This window comes from Hypanus sabinus, chromosome X1 (genome assembly GCF_030144855.1).
Source record: "Hypanus sabinus isolate sHypSab1 chromosome X1, sHypSab1.hap1, whole genome shotgun sequence".
NCBI lineage: Eukaryota > Metazoa > Chordata > Chondrichthyes > Myliobatiformes > Dasyatidae > Hypanus > Hypanus sabinus.
The window spans coordinates 46077195-46096025 of NC_082738.1; the positions used below are offsets into that span (position 1 = coordinate 46077195).

General features: G+C 40.2%; 1 protein-coding gene across 1 annotated transcript; it reads left to right on the top strand.

Moving 5' to 3' along the window:
* The first annotated feature begins 3168 nt into the window (after window positions 1-3168).
* Window positions 3169-18622, top strand: LOC132384910 (ras-related protein Rab-18-like). Its single transcript, XM_059956537.1, has 7 exons — window positions 3169-3385; window positions 8548-8603; window positions 8714-8775; window positions 9946-10018; window positions 13321-13439; window positions 16646-16712; window positions 17303-18622. Exons 1-7 carry the CDS (start codon window positions 3318-3320, stop codon window positions 17470-17472), a joined length of 615 nt encoding a protein of 204 aa, XP_059812520.1. The 5' UTR covers window positions 3169-3317; the 3' UTR covers window positions 17473-18622.
* Window positions 18623-18831: the final 209 nt, after the last annotated feature.

Genomic DNA, 18831 nt, shown 5'->3' on the forward strand with positions numbered 1-18831 from the left:
TGGCTTACACGTGTCTCAAGACAAGATAGAAGCAGTGCTCAAGGCACCACCATCTGAAAATGTGTCTCAGCTGAGAGCATACCTTGGACTAGTGAACTATTACCACAAGTTCTTGCCTAACCTATCCACAGTCCTACACCCACTAAATGCACTATTACAGACAGGGACACAATGGAAGTGGACTGAGAGCTGTGAGAACGCGTTTCAGGAAACTAAAAGACTCATAACTTCAGATGGGATGCTCGTGTACTTTGACCCCTCCTTATCAATTCGACTGGCTTGTGATGCCTCAACCCATGGGATAGGAGCTGTGTTATTGCACAAGTTTCCAGTTTGCTCAAGAGACCAAGAACGCTAACCTCAGCTGAATGCAACTACACTCAGATCGACAGAGACGCCCTAAGCCTTGTGTGGGGAGTCAAGAAATTCAGTCACTACCTGTATGGTCAAAAGTTTACCCTGTCGACTGACCATCAGCCTCTCGTGTCAATCTTCAACCCAAGGAAAGCTGTTCCAGTGATGACAACACAAAGGCTGCAGCGATGGTCTCTTTTCTTAGGAGGTCACAGGTATGACATTGAACACAAGGAGACCAAGCAACATGGCAACGCAGATGGTTTGTCATGTTCACCACTACCCACTTCCGAGATAACTACACAAATGGACTCAGCAGAGGTCTTTCACACAACAGTAGTTGAACAATTACCAGTGACAAACAGCCTCATTGAAAGAGAAACACACAATGACCCTACATTGTCAAAGGTGTATGACATCACGGTAAAGGGATGGCCAACACGTGGTAACACTGTTTCCAGCCTTCTCAGCGAGGAAGGAGCAGTTGTCAGTGTGTTGGGGAACACTAATGCGTGGTTCATGAGTTGTGATTCCTCCCAAGCTACGCACCAGAATGCTGGAGGAACTGCACAAGGGGCACCTGGGTACCATGAAGATGAAAGGTCTTGCCCGTGCCTATGTGTGATGGCCAGGAATCAATCATTCCTGGATTGAGGACTTGACCAAGAACTGCTCTGGCTGTCAAAAGATCCAGAACACATCACCACAAGCCCCTCTCCATCCATGGGACTGGTCCTCATCACCAAGGCAGTGAGTGCACATCGACTTTGTTAGACCATTCACAGACTCCATCTTTTTAATTGCTGTCGATGCACATTCCAAATGGCCAGAGGTCATCAAAATGAAGACAACCACATCGGAAAAGACCATTACAGTGCTGAGGACCATGTTTGCCAGGAATGGCATACTGATGCACCATCAATAACTCTCTCTGAGACGTAAAGACGAGATATTGGCTTTTATTGACTGGAAGAAAGAACAAGCAGTAATTGACCACCATACTACATCCTGGAGACTGAGGGCCGGGCTCAGACCTTGATCACCTTTATACAGGGGTCTGTGGGAGGAGCCACAGGAGCAGTCAGCAGGGGGTGTGTCCAGACAGGTATATGTAGTTCACCACACATACCAAAACAAATCTGCACAGACAATGGACGACAATTTGTCTCTGAAGAATTCCAAAGTTTTTTGAAGGACAATGGAATCAAGCACTTTACATTGGCCTCTTACCATCCATCCACAAATGGCTTGGCAGAAAGATTTGTGCAGACATTCAAGAAAGCCATCAAGGCAATGGACAGTGAAAATCGATCACTGCAACATAAAATAATCAACTTTTTCCTTGCCTATCGTAATGCAGTACATACAAACACTAATCAGACTCCAGCGATGATGTTTCTGAACAGGAACCTGAGATCCTGCATGGATCTTCTCAAACCAGATGTACGGCGTGATGTGGAGAACAGACAGTTCATACACTTGAATGTTAAGTCAACACAGAGCTTCAATGTGGGACAGTCGGTTCTTGCATGGGAGTAATGGACAGAAAAGTGGCAGCTGGGCGCAATTTCTGCCATAGATAGGACACTGATGTACATAGTGGAGGTGGGAAAGAATGGATGCAGACGTCATGTGGACCAAATCCTGGACGCTCAGGTGCAAAACACAACAACACGTCCCCCAGACTCTCCCAACATAGAAGCAAACACTCTTGATGTGACCACATCAGCCTCATCTACAGATAAGCCTGTCATCAGTGCTGAAGACCCACCTGAAGTACCTGTGGAGACTCATTCCCCAAAGCAAACGTTTTAGGACAGACGTTACTCGGAGAGGCCGAGAAGACCTCCTCAGAGACTTGAGTTCTAAATGGGTCTTAGACCAAAAGTAAAAAAAAAGGCTTGTTATAATTGGATATTATTTGTTATAATTTATAAACAAATGGTAGGCGTTTGTATGTTAAAGGTAAACATATTTGTTTAGCATAAGTGCTCCTGTTAAAATAACAATTGATACACTATTAAAATAAAAGGGCAGGAGTGAACCGTACAGCCTATAGTATGATAAGGGACTACTTTACTGGAAACTTTGACCCAGAGAAGACATCATTTCCGGTCACAGGTGGTTTACGTCATTAAGTCCCCTTTGTTTCAAATTTGAACACGGAATATGGTGGTTTGTGAAATTGTCGCATTTACGCGGCTTGGGAATGTACACTTTGAACAGTCTCCCAGGCTATCGAGTATATTAAATTCTCTTTTATACTTGAAATGGATTACAATGAAGAATAATGTTTATATTAAAAAGATAAGCCGAAGGCTTTCTGACTGGTGCTAACATCAGGAATAAGCAGAGAATGAGAGCAAACATTGCAATTTGAGACGATTGAATGACAAATAACACCAAAGTAAACGCAGCTAGAGAAAAGAGCAAACATAAATTAGGATTGAAAATTTAGATGGTTAGACTTGCTATTCCAAATTGTTGGGATATTTTAAAATAAACCAGATATTTGCTTGGGAAACTTGAAATACGCAAGCTACTGCATCGTCAATTAAATTAACTTTTGAGCACTAAAATCTGATAAATTAAGTTCACATGAACTACTAAAGTAGTAGTTGTACTAAAGTAGTAAAGTACTAAAGTAGAGGGATTTAGATTTTTAATTCACTATAATAACGTGATGAGTTTTATCTTCATAAGTGGAAAATATGGATTGGAAAAGAAAAGTCACAATTCTGCTTCGTGAAGTGGGCTCACCCCCAGGTCGGAGTTCGCCTTCAGAAGCAACTTTGCAGTGACAAGGGTTAAAGACACGTGTAAAGAAGTTGCAGACCAGAGGGTTGACGTCAGTGTTGTGCCACAGGATGATTGCATATAAGAAGGAAAAGATACAGTAGTCCGGTTCCCGGAAGTGGCGTCTTTGAGTCGGTCACTGGAATTTTGATATTTTGCTGCAGACAATGGACGAGGAGCATCTCGCGACTCTGAAGATTCTCTTAATCGGGGAGAGTGGAGTGGGCAAGTCGAGGTAAGAAGCCGCAAATAAAGTGTCAATTTCAAACATCCTCGGTGAAATTGCCGCACGTCTGCTGGGTTAAAGCCTGGAACTGAATCTTCAATTTATCATTACGCTTGGGAGGGAAGCTGTCTTCACCTTTCCCGGATTATCCAGCAGAACAGGGACTTGATGAGAAGTCCATTTGTTTGGGTGTTCGCTGCCTTGCTTTAGACCTTGTACTAAGAAAGAAATGAGAGTTACCAGTTAATTGAATTAATTTCTACATGACTAAGGTAATCCGTTCAGAGAGGAATAATCTCATGATGGAGTTCTAGTCAGGAATGTGTAAATTCTGAATAATTGAACTAAAGGTCTGTGGTGAACTACATATACCTGTCTGGACACGCCCCCTGCTGACTGCTCCTGTGGCTCCTCCCACAGACCCCGGTATAAAGGTGATCAAGGTCTGAGCCCGGCCCTCATTCTCCAGGATGTAGTATGGTGGTCAATTACTGCTTGTTCTTTCTTCCAGTCAATAAAAGCCAATATCTCGCCTTTACGTCTCAGTGTGAGTTATTGATGGTGCATCATGTAGATCTCATGCCTTTGAAACCCATTGTGCAGATTGTTTCTGACAGGTCATTGTCAGGTTTCATTGTGCTTTTATCTGACAAGAAAGATTGAATTTCCTCAGAGATGTGATTCTTTATTCTTCTCAAAGATAGGATATTTTACTTCATTTTCTCATTTACTTCTGTTTTGATACCCCTGTGGTGATCTACATATACCTGTCTGGACACGCCCCCTGCTGACTGCTCCTGTGGCTCCTCCCACAGACCCCGGTATAAAGGTGATCAAGGTCTGAGCCCGGCCCTCAGTCTCCAGGATGTAGTATGGTGGTCAACCACTGCTTGTTCCTTCTTCCAGTCAATAAAAACCGATATCTCGCCTTACGTCTCAGAGTGAGTTATTGATGGTGCATCAGGGTCCGAGTAAGGCACGGAATTGCCCAAAGTCAATATCATATTTCTGACAGTTCACGCCACCCCTCCTCCAGTACCTTGTCCATTACAATTACTCAGAAACTTTTTAGAAGTTAAGGACGACTGGGAGTACTAGAATAGAAAGGGAGCATTTTTTTCTACAATAAGAATACACCAGGTATGGTCTAACTTGGGTGTTATGTGCTCTTGGGCAGTCTGTTTGTTGATGCTGACTAACTTCCACTCAAGTTTTGACAGTTCTGAAGCAGACAGGGCAGGAGATGTAATGAGGTACACTGGGCTTTTATGTGTGTCTAATGTATGGCCTCAGAGCTCTCAATATCATCTTCTATGTTCCTTCTCAACTTTAAAAAGTTGTGTGCCAGAGACCTTGCATTCGATTCCTCCAACAAGGCTTGAACTGTGTTTTTTTTCACTACTTAATAAACTCCTCTCACGTTGGAAGATCAATTCCGCCATGGACAGTTCCAAGCCTTTCGGTGAAAAGAGGGATGGGCGTGGGGCTAGCAACCTCATCCTGTTAAAAACCCAGTGCCACAGAAATGCCAACAGAAGTTCCAAAGAATGCTGGGGAATTTGGTTAGTCAGGCAGCATCAGAAGCTCAGTAGAGATTCTTGAAACATCACCTTTTGAAGATGTTCTCGATGGTGGGGAGGTTAGTGCCCATGATGGATCTGACTGAGTTTTCAACCCTTTGCAGCTTTTTCCGATCCTGTGTGTTGACGCCTCCATATCAGACGGTGGTGCAACCAGTCCACAGTACATCTGTAGAAATTTGTTATAGTAGGATAAACGATTCAGAAAACTCCAGTTAGACAGTGAGCAAAAGGCAAGTTCTGATCAGTTTTTCCAGAATAGATTCAAAATCTCCTTTTCAAGAAATTAATTTTTTTGGTGTTAAATCCAACTGACATTTGATGTACTGAAAATCAAAAAATGGAAATGCTGGAAATCTGAAATAAAACCAGAAAATGCCGGAAGTGTTCAATAGGGTCAATTGCTTCTGTGGAAAGGTGTTATGTCGAAGATCCTTTGCTGGAATGAAGTGCCTTTGATCTGAAACATTATTTCTTCACACTTGGTTAATGATGGCATAAAAAAGGTTGGGAACCCCTACTTTACACAGATGCTGCCTGACCTGCCGAATGCAACTTGCAATTTTTTTTAAAGCATGGTGTATTTTCATTCCGCATCTGGGTTGTCCACCTCAACAGACTTGATCTCGCATTCCCCCCATTGAGCTTTCTGTTGAGAGTTATGATGTGTCTGGAGGAAAGGGGATCAATCCACTCCTTGTGCCATGAAATTGATTTATTTTACTCAGTTCATGCCTTCCATTGTCCTAAGTAGGGATTTGAGTTCTGGTACATATAGTGCTGGACTGAAACACTGAGATCAAAGGTTCTGTTCGTATAGTTTTATACATTGTGAATTGATATATTTCTAACAAAGTAAAATAACAACATGTTCCTGTCTTGTTACTTTTTCTTACTTCACTGATGTCTTTTAGTGCTACCTTTGCCCAGTGTGACCAATATTCATTTCCATTGCCATTCCCATTCCATAGAGTTGGCTATGTGCCAAATAACAAAAGCTGTCTATTTAGAGTGAAGGGGAGATTGGGAGCGAGGGATGGATGATGTTTACTTGTGAAGCGTGTTGCTAATAGCAAAGCTCTGGGACATGTGTAGCAGACCATGCTGTGAGTCAGATGGAAGTGGCCATTTCTGATGTAGACAGAATAAGTATGACTTGCGTGAAGTTGGAGAATTCAATACTGTATCTGTCTTTTGAGTACTATCCACATTCCTAAAGCACATTGGGAGGGAGGGGAAAAAATCTCATTGCCTGGCTCTCGGATGACAATTTCATTAAGAGCAAAGTGTAGGCTTTAGTGGCTTCTCAGAACCTACAGTTGCTTTGCATTGAAGTAATCCAACTACTTTTGCAAGTGACAGGAACATTTATTTAGGTTGGAGTGTACTTAACACATGGAGCTGTTGCATTTTGCTCTGCTGCATTTTGCTCTGCATCCTAAGAGTTCCTAATGTGATATTCCTAAATAAATTTCCATTTCTACATTGATCTGCATAGTATGTATCTGAACACACACAGGATGTGTTGTCCCAGATTCAGCTTAATTAGAATGTAACTGACAGCCAACCATTCTTAATTAGCAGATCAAGATTCAGGGCACATTCAAACAGAAACAGTATATATTGTGAACAAGCACACTAAGTCAAAAGATTTGACTAACAACTTTGAACGTGACCTACTTTAAATAAGAACAAGGATTGAAAGTTAATTTTCAACTTGGCATGCTGTAATGGACCTTGTGGATGACTGTTGACAAAATTTTGCCTTATCAAATTAGTCTTGGCAGTGCTGAAATCTACAGACAGTTGTTATGAGGATATTTGCTTCTGGTCGCTGAAAAGTTTGTAACATTCACAGTTAAACATATTGGACAGGGTGTCGCACGATTCAACACACTCTTTGCTCCTCTTCCTTCCCCACCTCTAAACCACCTCCATCCTCTTCTTCAGCAGGCCAATCCGGCAGCAATTCCACAGTTTTTCCATAATTTTGAATGTTAAAGTTTGATTTGAGTGTCATCTGAATGTTTCTGACTGTCAGAAAACTTTGATTTAGGCAGGTTAAGTAAAGAAGATTTCATGTTTTTTTGGGGGTAAGGCTTGTTCCAAACACCATGTGATAGCTTTCATTTACCTGAGTTCAGACTTTGAGATTGAAGATCAGGCTAACTTGAGTTGACAATCTATCAACAATATATTTTGCATTTGCAAAGTGGATCAGTGATGAGAAAGGATAACCCTTGACTACCAAAACATTTGAGGTGTATGTCTTTTGTAGTCAAGTCAGTCTGTCATTTGATAGTTTTGATATTTTTATATTTTTCTCAGTTGCTTGTCCATCTCACCTGTAACCTCTTCCTGTTATATAGTCAATGGCACTGGGCATTATCAGCTCTTAGCAATACTATACACTGCAGTTTTTATTTTATTGTTACAAGTTTCTACCCCAGTATGTGGAGAAAGATCTCAGGTTTTGTCAGCAATTCTTGTGGATTTCACTGCGACTTTTCAGGTTCTTGGCTACTTGCTATGAACTAACCTTTTTGTCCTGGTGCTTGTTAATGACTCTGAGGTTTATTTCAGAGTTATTAGATGGTGCACGTGCAGAAGATATACTTTGGCTGTCGAACATCCCCACATTTAGTAGTTGACTTTATATTTTAATTCTATGGGGTTAGTAGTAATCTGCTTTTGCCTCCTAGTTCCTTGCTGTTTCTCAGCACTGACAGGTTTGTTGTTATAGAAAGAAACATAGAAAGCCTACAGCACAATACGGGCCCTTTGGCCCACAAAGTTGTGCCGAACATGTCCTTATTGTAGAAATGACCTAGTTGCCCATAGCCCTCTATTTTTCTGAGCTCCATATACCCATCCAGGAAACTCTTAAAATACCCTATCGTATCTGCCCCCACCACCGTCGCCGGCAGCCCATTCCACGCACTCACCACTCTCTGCGTAAAAACAACTTACCCTGACATCTCCTCTGTACCTACTCCCCAGCACCTTAAAACTGTGCCCTTTCCCGTTAGCCATTTCAGCCCTGGGAAAAAGCCTCTGACTATCCACATGATCTATTCTATAGACTTCGCTGCTTTGAAGTCATAGATCCAACTAAAACACAAAACTATTTAGAGTTTACCGTGTGTTTTCGCGATGTACTTTCCATGCAAGTTCAGCATTTGTCCCCTTTCAGTTTATTCCTTTTTCTATGTATGAACTTGACCATGTAAACGTGTAACTTGGTTCCCTTATAGTTTTGATTTTCAAGCAAAGTTGAATATCAATACTACCTCATTGCTATTCGAGTTCTTTTTCCATTACTGCTCCGTCAGATGGGGTTCTATACAAATGATACAAAATTTCTGTCGTTCTGTCCAAGGAGATTTGAAGGTGATACTCTTGAGACGGAACTTTAATTTTTTTGAAGTGTTCCCCTTTTTAGAGAGATAATGTGATCCGAGTACTGTTTGTAAATACCATAAAACTTGACTTGAAAATCTTAAACTAATGTTGTAGACATAACAGCTCAAAATGTAATATTGTAGTAGCACATCCTTGTATTAATACTTTTGCATATTTCTTTTATTATAGCCTTCTGCTAAGGTTCACAGATGGCACATTTGACTCTGAAATTGCCTCAACTATTGGTGAGAATTCATCTTTTTCTTAATACACACTTATGTTTTAGAAGGTGCATAAAAATAGTTTGATAATGTGGAAATTCACTTCTTTTACTTAAAAGTGTTTTTCTTTTTAGGGGTTGACTTCAAAGTGAAAACAATGAGATTTGATGGAAACAATGTAAAGCTTGCAATATGGGTAAGTCGGTTGAATAATTCTTGTCCTATTTTAAAGACTACTTGTGCATTAGACAGTCTATCCAGAAATTTTTTGAGATCCGAATTACTTCACAAGAATATTCACTCAATGGCCTATTTATTAGGTACCTCCTGTACCTAATAAAGTGACAACTAAGTGTATGGTTTTGGTCTTCTGCTGTAGCCCATATACTTCAAGGTTTGATGAGCTGTGAGTTCAGAGATGCTCTTCTGCACACCACTGCTGTAATTCTTGATATTTGAGTTACTGTCATCTTCCTAACAGCTTGAACCTGTGACCTCTCTCATTAACAAAGCACTTTCACCCACAGAACTGGCATTCACTAGATGTTTTCGTACCATTCTCTGTAAACTCTAGAGACTGTCGTGCATGAAAATCTCAGGAGATCAGCAGTTTCTGAGATACTCAAATTACCCTGTCTGACACCAAACATCTTTCCACAGTCAAGGTCACTTGGATCACATTTCTGCTCGATTCTGATGTTTGGTCTGAACAACAACTAAACCTCTTGACCATGTCTGCATGCTTTTATGCATTGAGTTGTTGTCACGTGATTGGATGGCATTAATGAGCAGGTGAACAGGTGTGCCTAATAAAGTGGCCACCAAGTGATCAATCAATCCATACATTGTAACTGATTGGGAATGAGTTTAACAGTACATTTTTAAACTTGTTTCAGGAAAGGTGGCGATGAAAAAGATCGGCATATGGGAGATGTTGCTCAATCTGTTGTCCTGATAATGCAATGAAAACAACTCTCTAGAAGTTTATGCTGTTTCCAAGATTGCATCTTATTTTTTACTTGGCTCCGTTAGGCATCCTTCACTGTTAGTTTTGTTTCTCATTTTATTTGGTTAAATGTCCCATCATTCTCATACTTGTCAATCTGTCATGCTACTTGTACTAGGCCTTCAGTTAACCTCCATCTTCACCTGCCTGTTTTAGAGCCAGAGGCTTCCACTGCCTTGCAAGCCCATCCCTGAAACTGAGGGAACCGTGAGTGAGGAGCTCTGTATTAGGCAATGCTGGACTATTCGGATAACCTTTGATGGCTTGCCAATTACAAATATACCATATCTTTCCCTGTATATATATCTCTCATGTTTGCAAGTGCTTCCGGCCCTCATTGTAGATTTTCTGAATCGACAGGACACAGCTGGGCAGGAGCGATTTCGGACATTGACACCCAGCTATTACAGAGGTGCTCAAGGTGTCATTTTAGGTGAGTGGAGATTGATCAACTTTTTGTGTGATGTTCTTGCATGTTATGTGCTACCATCAGTTTTTGCCTTGTCCTTCCTGTAAGGAAGGAAGTTTTAGTCAGAACATATTCCTGATATTGATTTGGGGGGAATGAAAAAGTGATCTGAACCACATGTTGTCTTCTAATTGAACTGCTCACCTGTAATTTTTTAAAGATAAGAAGTACTAAAACATTTGGTAGGTTTAGGCTGCACCAGAGAAAGAAGTAGTTATTTTTTCCAGATGATGCCTGGCCTATTAAGTGTTTCCAGCATTTTCTGTTTTTATTTCCAATTTCCTGCACCTGCAATTTTAAAAAAAATTTTTACTTGTGCAGTCATTGAATAGAGTTTGGTGCGGTTTCCAATTTAATTTTGAGAGAAAATGGGTGGATAGTTTAGAAAAAAAAGTTTTGTGGCATGCAGATATTTGTACTTTTGGACGTTGGAACCTGCTTTTACATTGCACCTCTGATTTCCAGTGCACAAATCTCTGTAGCCAGCCACATGACCTTGTACAAACTTGCAGTAGAACACAAAACTTTGGGAGTAATCGGCAGGTCAGGCAGCATCTGTGGAGAGCCAGTGTCTCAGGTTGATGACCTCTCAGCAAAACTGAGGGAAAATTAAAAATGAAATATTTGCAGAAAAAGTTGAAGAATTCAGAGAACAAATAGAGTAGTGAAGGTTGATCTGTCTGGTGGAAATGTAAACAGGAGAGGGAAAGATGGGGGAGTGGGGGGAGGTGCAGTGCTGGTAAGTCGTCACCCAATCTGCATTTAGTTTCCCTAGTGTTGAAGTGCCATCATTGTAAGCGCCATCTGCATTATGCTGAATTGTAAGAGGTATATATGAATTGCTGCTTTGCCTGGAATTAGTATTTGAGTATGTTGATGTTTGGAAGGAAAGATTAAAAGGGCAGGTATTGTGTGCGACTTTGTCTTATGAAGGGGACTGTGTGTCGGTGGAGATGTAAGAATGAGTTAAGTGCACAGTGGGATCATGCTGAATCTGAGAGCAGGGATGTTCTGTATGAGTTTCCATTTGAAAATTGCCCACAAGTCACCTTATTCCAGCTGGTTGACCAGAACTAGGAAGAGGACTGCGCTACATGAGGCTTCACAATGAACGAACATTGAGGGTGCTGTTTGTGTGGAGTGTCCACGTTCATGCCCATGATCATGCAGCTTCCCCAGCTGCCTTCTTTGTTTCTTATCCCAAAGATGTTAATTGGCCACTCCTTCAAATGGCCTCAATATAACTAAGTGGCAAAAGATCCAAAAGCGATTTCATAAATTCATAGTTATACAGTACAGAAACAGGCCCTTCGGGCTAACTTGTCTGTGCCAGCTTAGACGAGATGCCTATCTGAACAGTGACATTTGTCTACATTTGGCCACACCTCTCTAAACCTTTTCTATCCATGGCCCTGTCCAAGTGTCAATGCATTGTAGTTGATTATGTCTTCATTTTTCCAAACACTTGGAACAGTGTGCACACTATAGAAAGGTTGGGGTAGTGCTGGAAAGAGTGCAAAAGAGATTTGAGAGTGAAAAGCTGAAAGACTACAGGGGAAAATGGAATGAGACAAATAGGATCGCTCTGCTGTGGACTTGATGGGTTAAATAGATTGAGCTAAGTTGCCTTCTACCCGAGTTCTGTTTGTTTGAGCCATTTTTCCCTCCTTCATGTCAACAGTGCCCTTCCCCCACCTCTCTTTCCCCCCAACCCCTTGTACACTTACCAATTGCCAAAAGTGCTGCTTAAAGTAATAGCTTGTGAAAATCCTTCACAATCACTAAAACTGGTGAATTAATAACTTCTTTCAAAATTGCTGAAAAACGTGCTGAACGTGAACAAAAGAAAATGCTTGAACTACTTAAAAGAAAAAAACTATGGATGCTGGAAGTTTAAGATAAAAACCAAAACTGCTGGAAGTCAGCAAGTCATAAGCATGAGAAAGTCTGCAGATGCTGGAAATCCAAAATAGCACACACAAGATGCTGGAGGGACTCAGCAGGTCAGGCAGCACCTCTGGAAAAGAACAAAAAGTCAGCGCTTTCGGCCAAGTATCGATGATGACTCTCAGTCCTTATTTATTTCCCAAGATGCTGCCTGACCTGCTGAGTTCCTCAGCATTTTGTGTGTGTTACTTTGGAAATCGGCAAATCAGGCAGCATCTGTGCAAAGCGAAATTGAGTTAATACTTCAACTCAATGAGCCATCATCAGAATGAGAAGTATTCCTTGCCAACCCATTTTCAAGAGGCAAACTGAGCTTGAGCTGGCTCATTATAAGCAGTTTCCTCATTTGATAGGTAGGATCTGTGTAAATTCACAGAGTTTCTGGTGGCATAAGTTTCCCTTGACCAGTGTCTTCTAAGCAGAAGACAGCTTTGTCTCGTTGTGATGTCATTTTAAGTGAGTTTAACTCTGATTGTACTGATTTGCTCATTTCTTGGACATTGTTTTGAGAAGGAAAAAAATCCAACACGTTATTTACAGCTATTCCATTCCAACTCTGATCTATCAGTCTGTGGCCATTGAGGCCAAACACAGGCTTAAAGGTCAGCACCTCATCTACTGTCCAGGAATATTACAGCCTTCTGGACTGTATATTGAATTCTACAATATACGGCCCAGAAGGTAACTTGATTTTTCAGTCTTCTATCTGCTGTCCATCTGTGATATTTACTCAGCATATTATTTTATTCCCTCCTTTTTTATCCCCCCGTGAGAGTAAGAGGGCACACCCAGCCTGACTTGCCGGACAGGTTTTCCTGCACTGTTCTGCAGTTCCTACATTAATTTGTTTTTGTTCTCACTCATAACTGTTCCCATTCACTCATTAGCCAAATAACCTTTGTTTATAGCACATCCCATCTCTTCCTGCAGCTTAATGTACTACTTGTCTCTCCTTGTGTCCCTCCTTTTTCTGATGATGGAGCTTTGACCGGAAACATTTCTTACAGGTGAAGTCTGACATTTGCAGCATTTGCTGTTTTATTGCAGTGCTGCGATTCATCAATTTATTTTTAATTTAACCTACTGCAGAAAAAACTATAAAAGACTGTATTAGCCTTGACCTTCAACGTACACCAAAACAAATTATTGAAATTGTCTACCACCTTTTTTGGCTTTCTTCATAATGGAGCTTTTTAAGTTTATGGACATCTGGAAAATAATCATAAAGCACTCTAGCTAAGTTAATTTAAGTAGAGCCATTCAGACCATCAGATTTGGTTGTTTATCTGAAGGTTTATTTACTAATTACTCATTTACAGTGTATGATGTCACAAGAAGGGAATCCTTTGTAAAGCTTGAGAATTGGCTGAATGAATTGGATACCTACAGCACAAAACATGGTATCGTTAAGATGTTGGTTGGGAATAAAATTGACAAGGTAAATATAGTATATTTTGGCTTGTTATTTTACCACTTTGGATTTGTAAATGGTTTGGGGCTTTATCTGTGAACAGCTTTTTCCTGGTAAGAACTGAATTTAAGTTGAAAATATAAGGGTAATGACTTAATTTTACTCTGAGATGATCAGAAAGGAGATTAGATGTTTTAAGGATTAATTGAGAAGGAAGGAATTTGTATCCAGGCACAGTCAGAACAATAGAAAGCAAGTCAGAATTTTTTTGAATTCTTGATCTGGTTATTTTACTGATGCTGAGTAATGTAGAAGGGCAAGAGACCCTTCTGCCCAACATGTCCTTGACGACCATATCCAGCCCCATTTGGCCCAAATTTCTCTAAACACCAGCTATCGATGTACTTATCTAAATGTCTTTTCAATTTTAAGCCAATTTCAAGATGGTTTAATGTCATTAAACAATCTTTAAAGTACCAGGACACCTTTAGGAAGCACTGTCTCAGAAAGGCAGTGTCCATTATTAAGGACCTCCAGCACCCAGGGCATGCCCTTTTCTCACTGTTACCATCAGATAGGAGGTACAGAAGCCTGAAGGCACACACTCAGCGATTCAGAAACAGCTTCTTCCCCTTTGCCATCCGATTCCTAAATGGACAATGAATCTTTGGACACTACCTCACTTTTTAAAAAAATATACAGAAATTCTGTTTTTGCATGTTTAAAAAAAATCTATTCAATATATGTAATTGATTTACCTTATTATTATTATTTTTTTTCCTCTGCTAGATTACGTATTGCATTGAACTGCTACTGCTAAGTTAACAAAGTTCACGTCACATGCCAGTGATAATAAACCTGATTCTGATTCTGGTTTCCAGTGCACAAGGATGATGTAACACAGAACCAAATGTTACTCCAGTTCCAATGCAGCACAAAAAAATCCCCAATAAGATAAAGATCACAATAATAAAAAACACATTAAATATAAATACATAAGTTACCTTATACATTGACTGTATGTCCATATAGCCAAGAGACGCTAGGCATAGGAGTGTATATGTAAGGTGCCTCTAACAGGAAATTATAAAATAGTGGTGGAGGGGTGAGTTGGGGGTGGAGGTGTTGATCAGCTTTACAGCTTGGGGAAAGTAACTGTTTTTGAGTCTGGTGATCCTAGCATGGATGTTATGTAGCCTCCTCCCTGATGGGTGTGGGACAAAAAGTCCATGAGCAGGTGGGCGTGATCCTTCATGTTGTTACTGTGCCTTTTTCCGGCACCTTTCTGTATATACGTCCCTGATGGTGGGTAGACTGTTCTGGTGATGCATTGGGCAGTTCTGACTACCCATTGAAAAGCTTTTCAGCCCACCACAGAGCCACTCATAGTCCAGCTCTTTTCGGCCTCCTCAGAAAGTAAAGGCATTGGAGAGCTTTTCTAGCCTCTAGTATGTGTTCTGGGGCCATGAGAGGGTGTGCAAGATTTGCACTTGGGAGTTTTCAGTGCTGTACTGCCAATGTAAAGAGGTGTGTTATTTAAAAGTTGCTATTTTACTTGCTTTAACCACTTCCTCCAGCAGCACATTCCATGTACACTAAGGGACTCTTCTAAATATTTCACCTCTCATTAAACCTATGTCCTCCAGTTTTCAGTTTCCTTTCCTTGGGGGCAAAAGGACTGTGCATTCACCCTGTCTATACATCTTTAAGGCCACTCTTCAGTCTCCTCCATTCCAAGCATTAAAGGCCTAGCCTGCCCAAGCACTCTATAACTCGGGTCCTCAAGTCCTGGTGACGTAGGAAAGTAAAAAGTTAAAAAAACAATCAATGTGCTTAGTGTCCCACAGGGTGTGTGGTGGCGGGGGGGAAGGGGTGTGTAGGTCTTTCTACACCCTATCCTTGTTATATGCGGGGGATACGTTCCTCGCAGTCGATGCATAGTATGGAAACGCATAATGTGAATAATTATTTAAATAGAGAAGATAGGGATGCGTTCTGGAGGGCTTGCTGAATATGTTTTATCTGTAACTTATTCACATTTTCATACCAATACGACACAAAAGCCACATTCGTATTATATTTCATCAACTTAAGGTAACATTCAACGTAATAAATCATAGAAAGTCTTTTCATCCTTATGTAAGTGCGTTTTGACATACACTTCCAAAAAAGCCCAGTCTCGTCTGCATTAAACACCTGCTTTGGTGTGATGTCTAACTCAGCTATCATAGCCCGCAACCGCACAGGGTAGCGTTCAGCAGCTTCGTGCTCAGCACTAGCTTGCTCACCACGCACAGCTAAGTTGTGAAGCCTGTGATGATTAACAAACTTAGAAAACCATCGCCTACCTGCATTAAAGCTAACAATATCACTTGACACTTCCTCACTAGCCTCTGAACAAAGGCGACCATAAATTTCCAAAGCTTTCACACAAAGATGATCAGAACTGAGTGTTGTTTTTTTTTCTTTGTTTCATGCTCAATGTACAAACTCAACATTTTCTCCATTTTTCTTATAATCGGGTTATGCACTTTGGTAACAATCTTTGAAGACACTTGTGATGAATCAATCACTGCACTTTTTATTTTCTCAGCAGTTTTCTTATGTTTCTGATTGTGGACTCAATCAAGCCAAAATAGCATCCCAGAGCTGTGTTACCTTCACCTGACGCGGCCCTGTTTATAACTTCCAACTTTTTTCAAGTGTTAAAGCGGTTCTCTGCCACTTGGCTGACGGCCCAGAACTTGACATAGGACACCTAGGAGGCATAGTTAAATATTTCAAGCACAAAATCAGTGCACCATAGGTAATAACAACAAAGGTATAAGAGCACAAGATTGCACATCCACACACTGCCAAAACCAATGCGAGACTAGCAGGAGTGAGACTGTGAGGCGTGCGCACGTGACTTGTATTGGCAGGAAAGCTGTGCTTCTCATCCCAACGACCTCGCATAACTGTGAGTTTCGGACGCCTATAAGGAGAAGTTGGTAGAAATAGGTTCAATGCATAACTGTGAATCTGTGTTCTCTGAAGACGCATATAATGAGGATAGGGTGTATTTCTATATTGTAGTTCATTATGTCCAATGAATCTTGCATGCATTTAGCAATATTTTCTTTCGAAGCATTCTCTTAGGGTCAAGGATGATATGAAACATTTTAATGGAGCCAAGTAGCGCATCTATTATATATGTAGCTTTAAAAATTATTTTAAAACATGTATCTTCATAGGTAAATCATGAAGTTGATCGGAATGAAGGACTTAGGTTTGCCAGAAAGCATTCAATGCTTTTTATAGGTAAGTGCCTCATCTATCAGCAATTTCTTTGTTGTGTTCTGTTTTTGCCAGTGGCATAGTTTTACTCAATAGCCCAAAGGCACAAGGGATGACATAATTCCTGGTTATAACCATTATATTTTAACAGCAAATGCACATTATATGTTGGTACTGAAATTTGAAATGTGTTACATTAAAGGCATTGTAACTAAATTTCGGGGGGGGGGGGGCGCACCACTGGCTGAGGATGAACTTTTACACCATTGATTCCCGGATTTGATTTGGGTTCTCTTTCAAAGTTCAAAGTAGATTCATTATCCAAGTACATATTGTCACTAAATACTACCCTGAGATTCATTTATCATCTGACTGTACATATACACAACCAAATAAACAATATTCCTCCTGACAACAGTGCACCCAAATTACATATAATCACACACAGCACATAAAATATTGATACTAACTTTTTATTTGATTGTTTGTTTAACACCTCAAATTTCTCAACTTCCTGTGGTGGGATTTGAGCCAGTCTCTTGGGAATAATTCAGGCTTTTGAATTAATACTGTCCTTCAAGTCTCCTAACATTTTTTTTTACTTTGGTGCACAGAGACAAGCGCTAAAACCTGCGATGGAGTTGTGTGTGCTTTTGAGGAAGTGGTAGAAAAAATAATCCAAACCCCTGGACTCTGGGAAGCTGAGAATGTTAACGCAGTGAAGCTTTCAGACTTTGCCTCCGATCAGGATGGAGCATGTGGTGGCTACTGTTCCTTATTATAAAATAATTTGTAATGACCCATGTCTTAATACCATTACAGTCAAGGGTATTTTAAGTGTCAATTCAGCTCTGCCTGTAAGCACAGAAAGCTGCTTGGGTCTGGAACACTAAGGAGACAGTTCACTGCCTTAATGAATTCACTCACATTTTTGGTATAATCTTCATCTGAGAGACTTTCACATTGTCTTTCTGGCCACTTAACTTGACCTTCTGGCCTTAATATGTCATATTAAGTAATTTTGAGGATTTCAAGAATGTATTTCATTTTGATCACAGTGCAAAACTTGATGGCTATGACAATTGCCTCAAAGTTGCGGGAATCAACATTGTAGGTTCCTGCAATTTAATACATTTCTATTACGATTCCTTCTTCATGATGCTTCTCTTGGGAGCAGAATAACTGTGTGTCTGCTAGCCTGATGTGAGGGCACTCTAGATTATTGATGTCCTGAGTTTTTCTTGTTGCATGATAAGGAGGAATAGATTATGCTTTTGATAAGTAAGGAATTTTTGATTTAATCAAATCATGATTAGAGACTAATCTTGGAACCATGACAATTTGATGTGTCCCTCTGCCCTTCTACTTAAACTCTGCAAGGATACCTCACTCTAAAGTTGTGGTCTTGTGCAATAATGTTCTATGGTGCCATTAATTAATGCAGAGTAATTGTATAATCACATGTTACTAATAATTATAAAAATACTCTTGTAAGGGCTGTGTTGATGACTAGGCTTATTTCAAGTAATATTGTGAGCTTCATTTTCTGCATGGTCTTACTGAGTTTTACATTGGTCTATTTGCAGTATTAATTTTAATTGAAAGCACATTCATAGGAAGAGAGGGTGAAAGCAACATTAGATTAAGCTGCAAACTGCTCCATATGAAAACAGATCTACTATGAGTGGTTCATAATCACTCTGAAATTCCCAGTACTTTTCAAGACTAGTTTCATTTGTATTCTAAACTGTCTGCACAATTTGTATATGAAGTGTAATCTATTTATTATGTTTTTTTCCAAATGATCTACCACTTGCTGGATTTGTGAGTTAACAGTGTTTAGAAACTATGTTCTAGAATGGGAAATGTTGATACGTTCCAATGTAAGTGTGAGCAATAATAAAGAGCAACTTACCTACTGTTTCATTTTCAAATGCTGTTTTTTGTGTCTTTTATAATATTACACTGTTTTCTCAAAACTTAAGTAATAATGGATTTGTTCCTCCTGTCTTTGTCTTTCCCTGTTGGGTGTAAGTGTTGGCTCTTTGTAAAGCATTGGTAAAGATCTCCAAGGGCCTGTAAATAACCAATCTTTCATTCATTCCATAAGCTTGGAATTTGAGATTTGGTGTCTTTTGTTTGG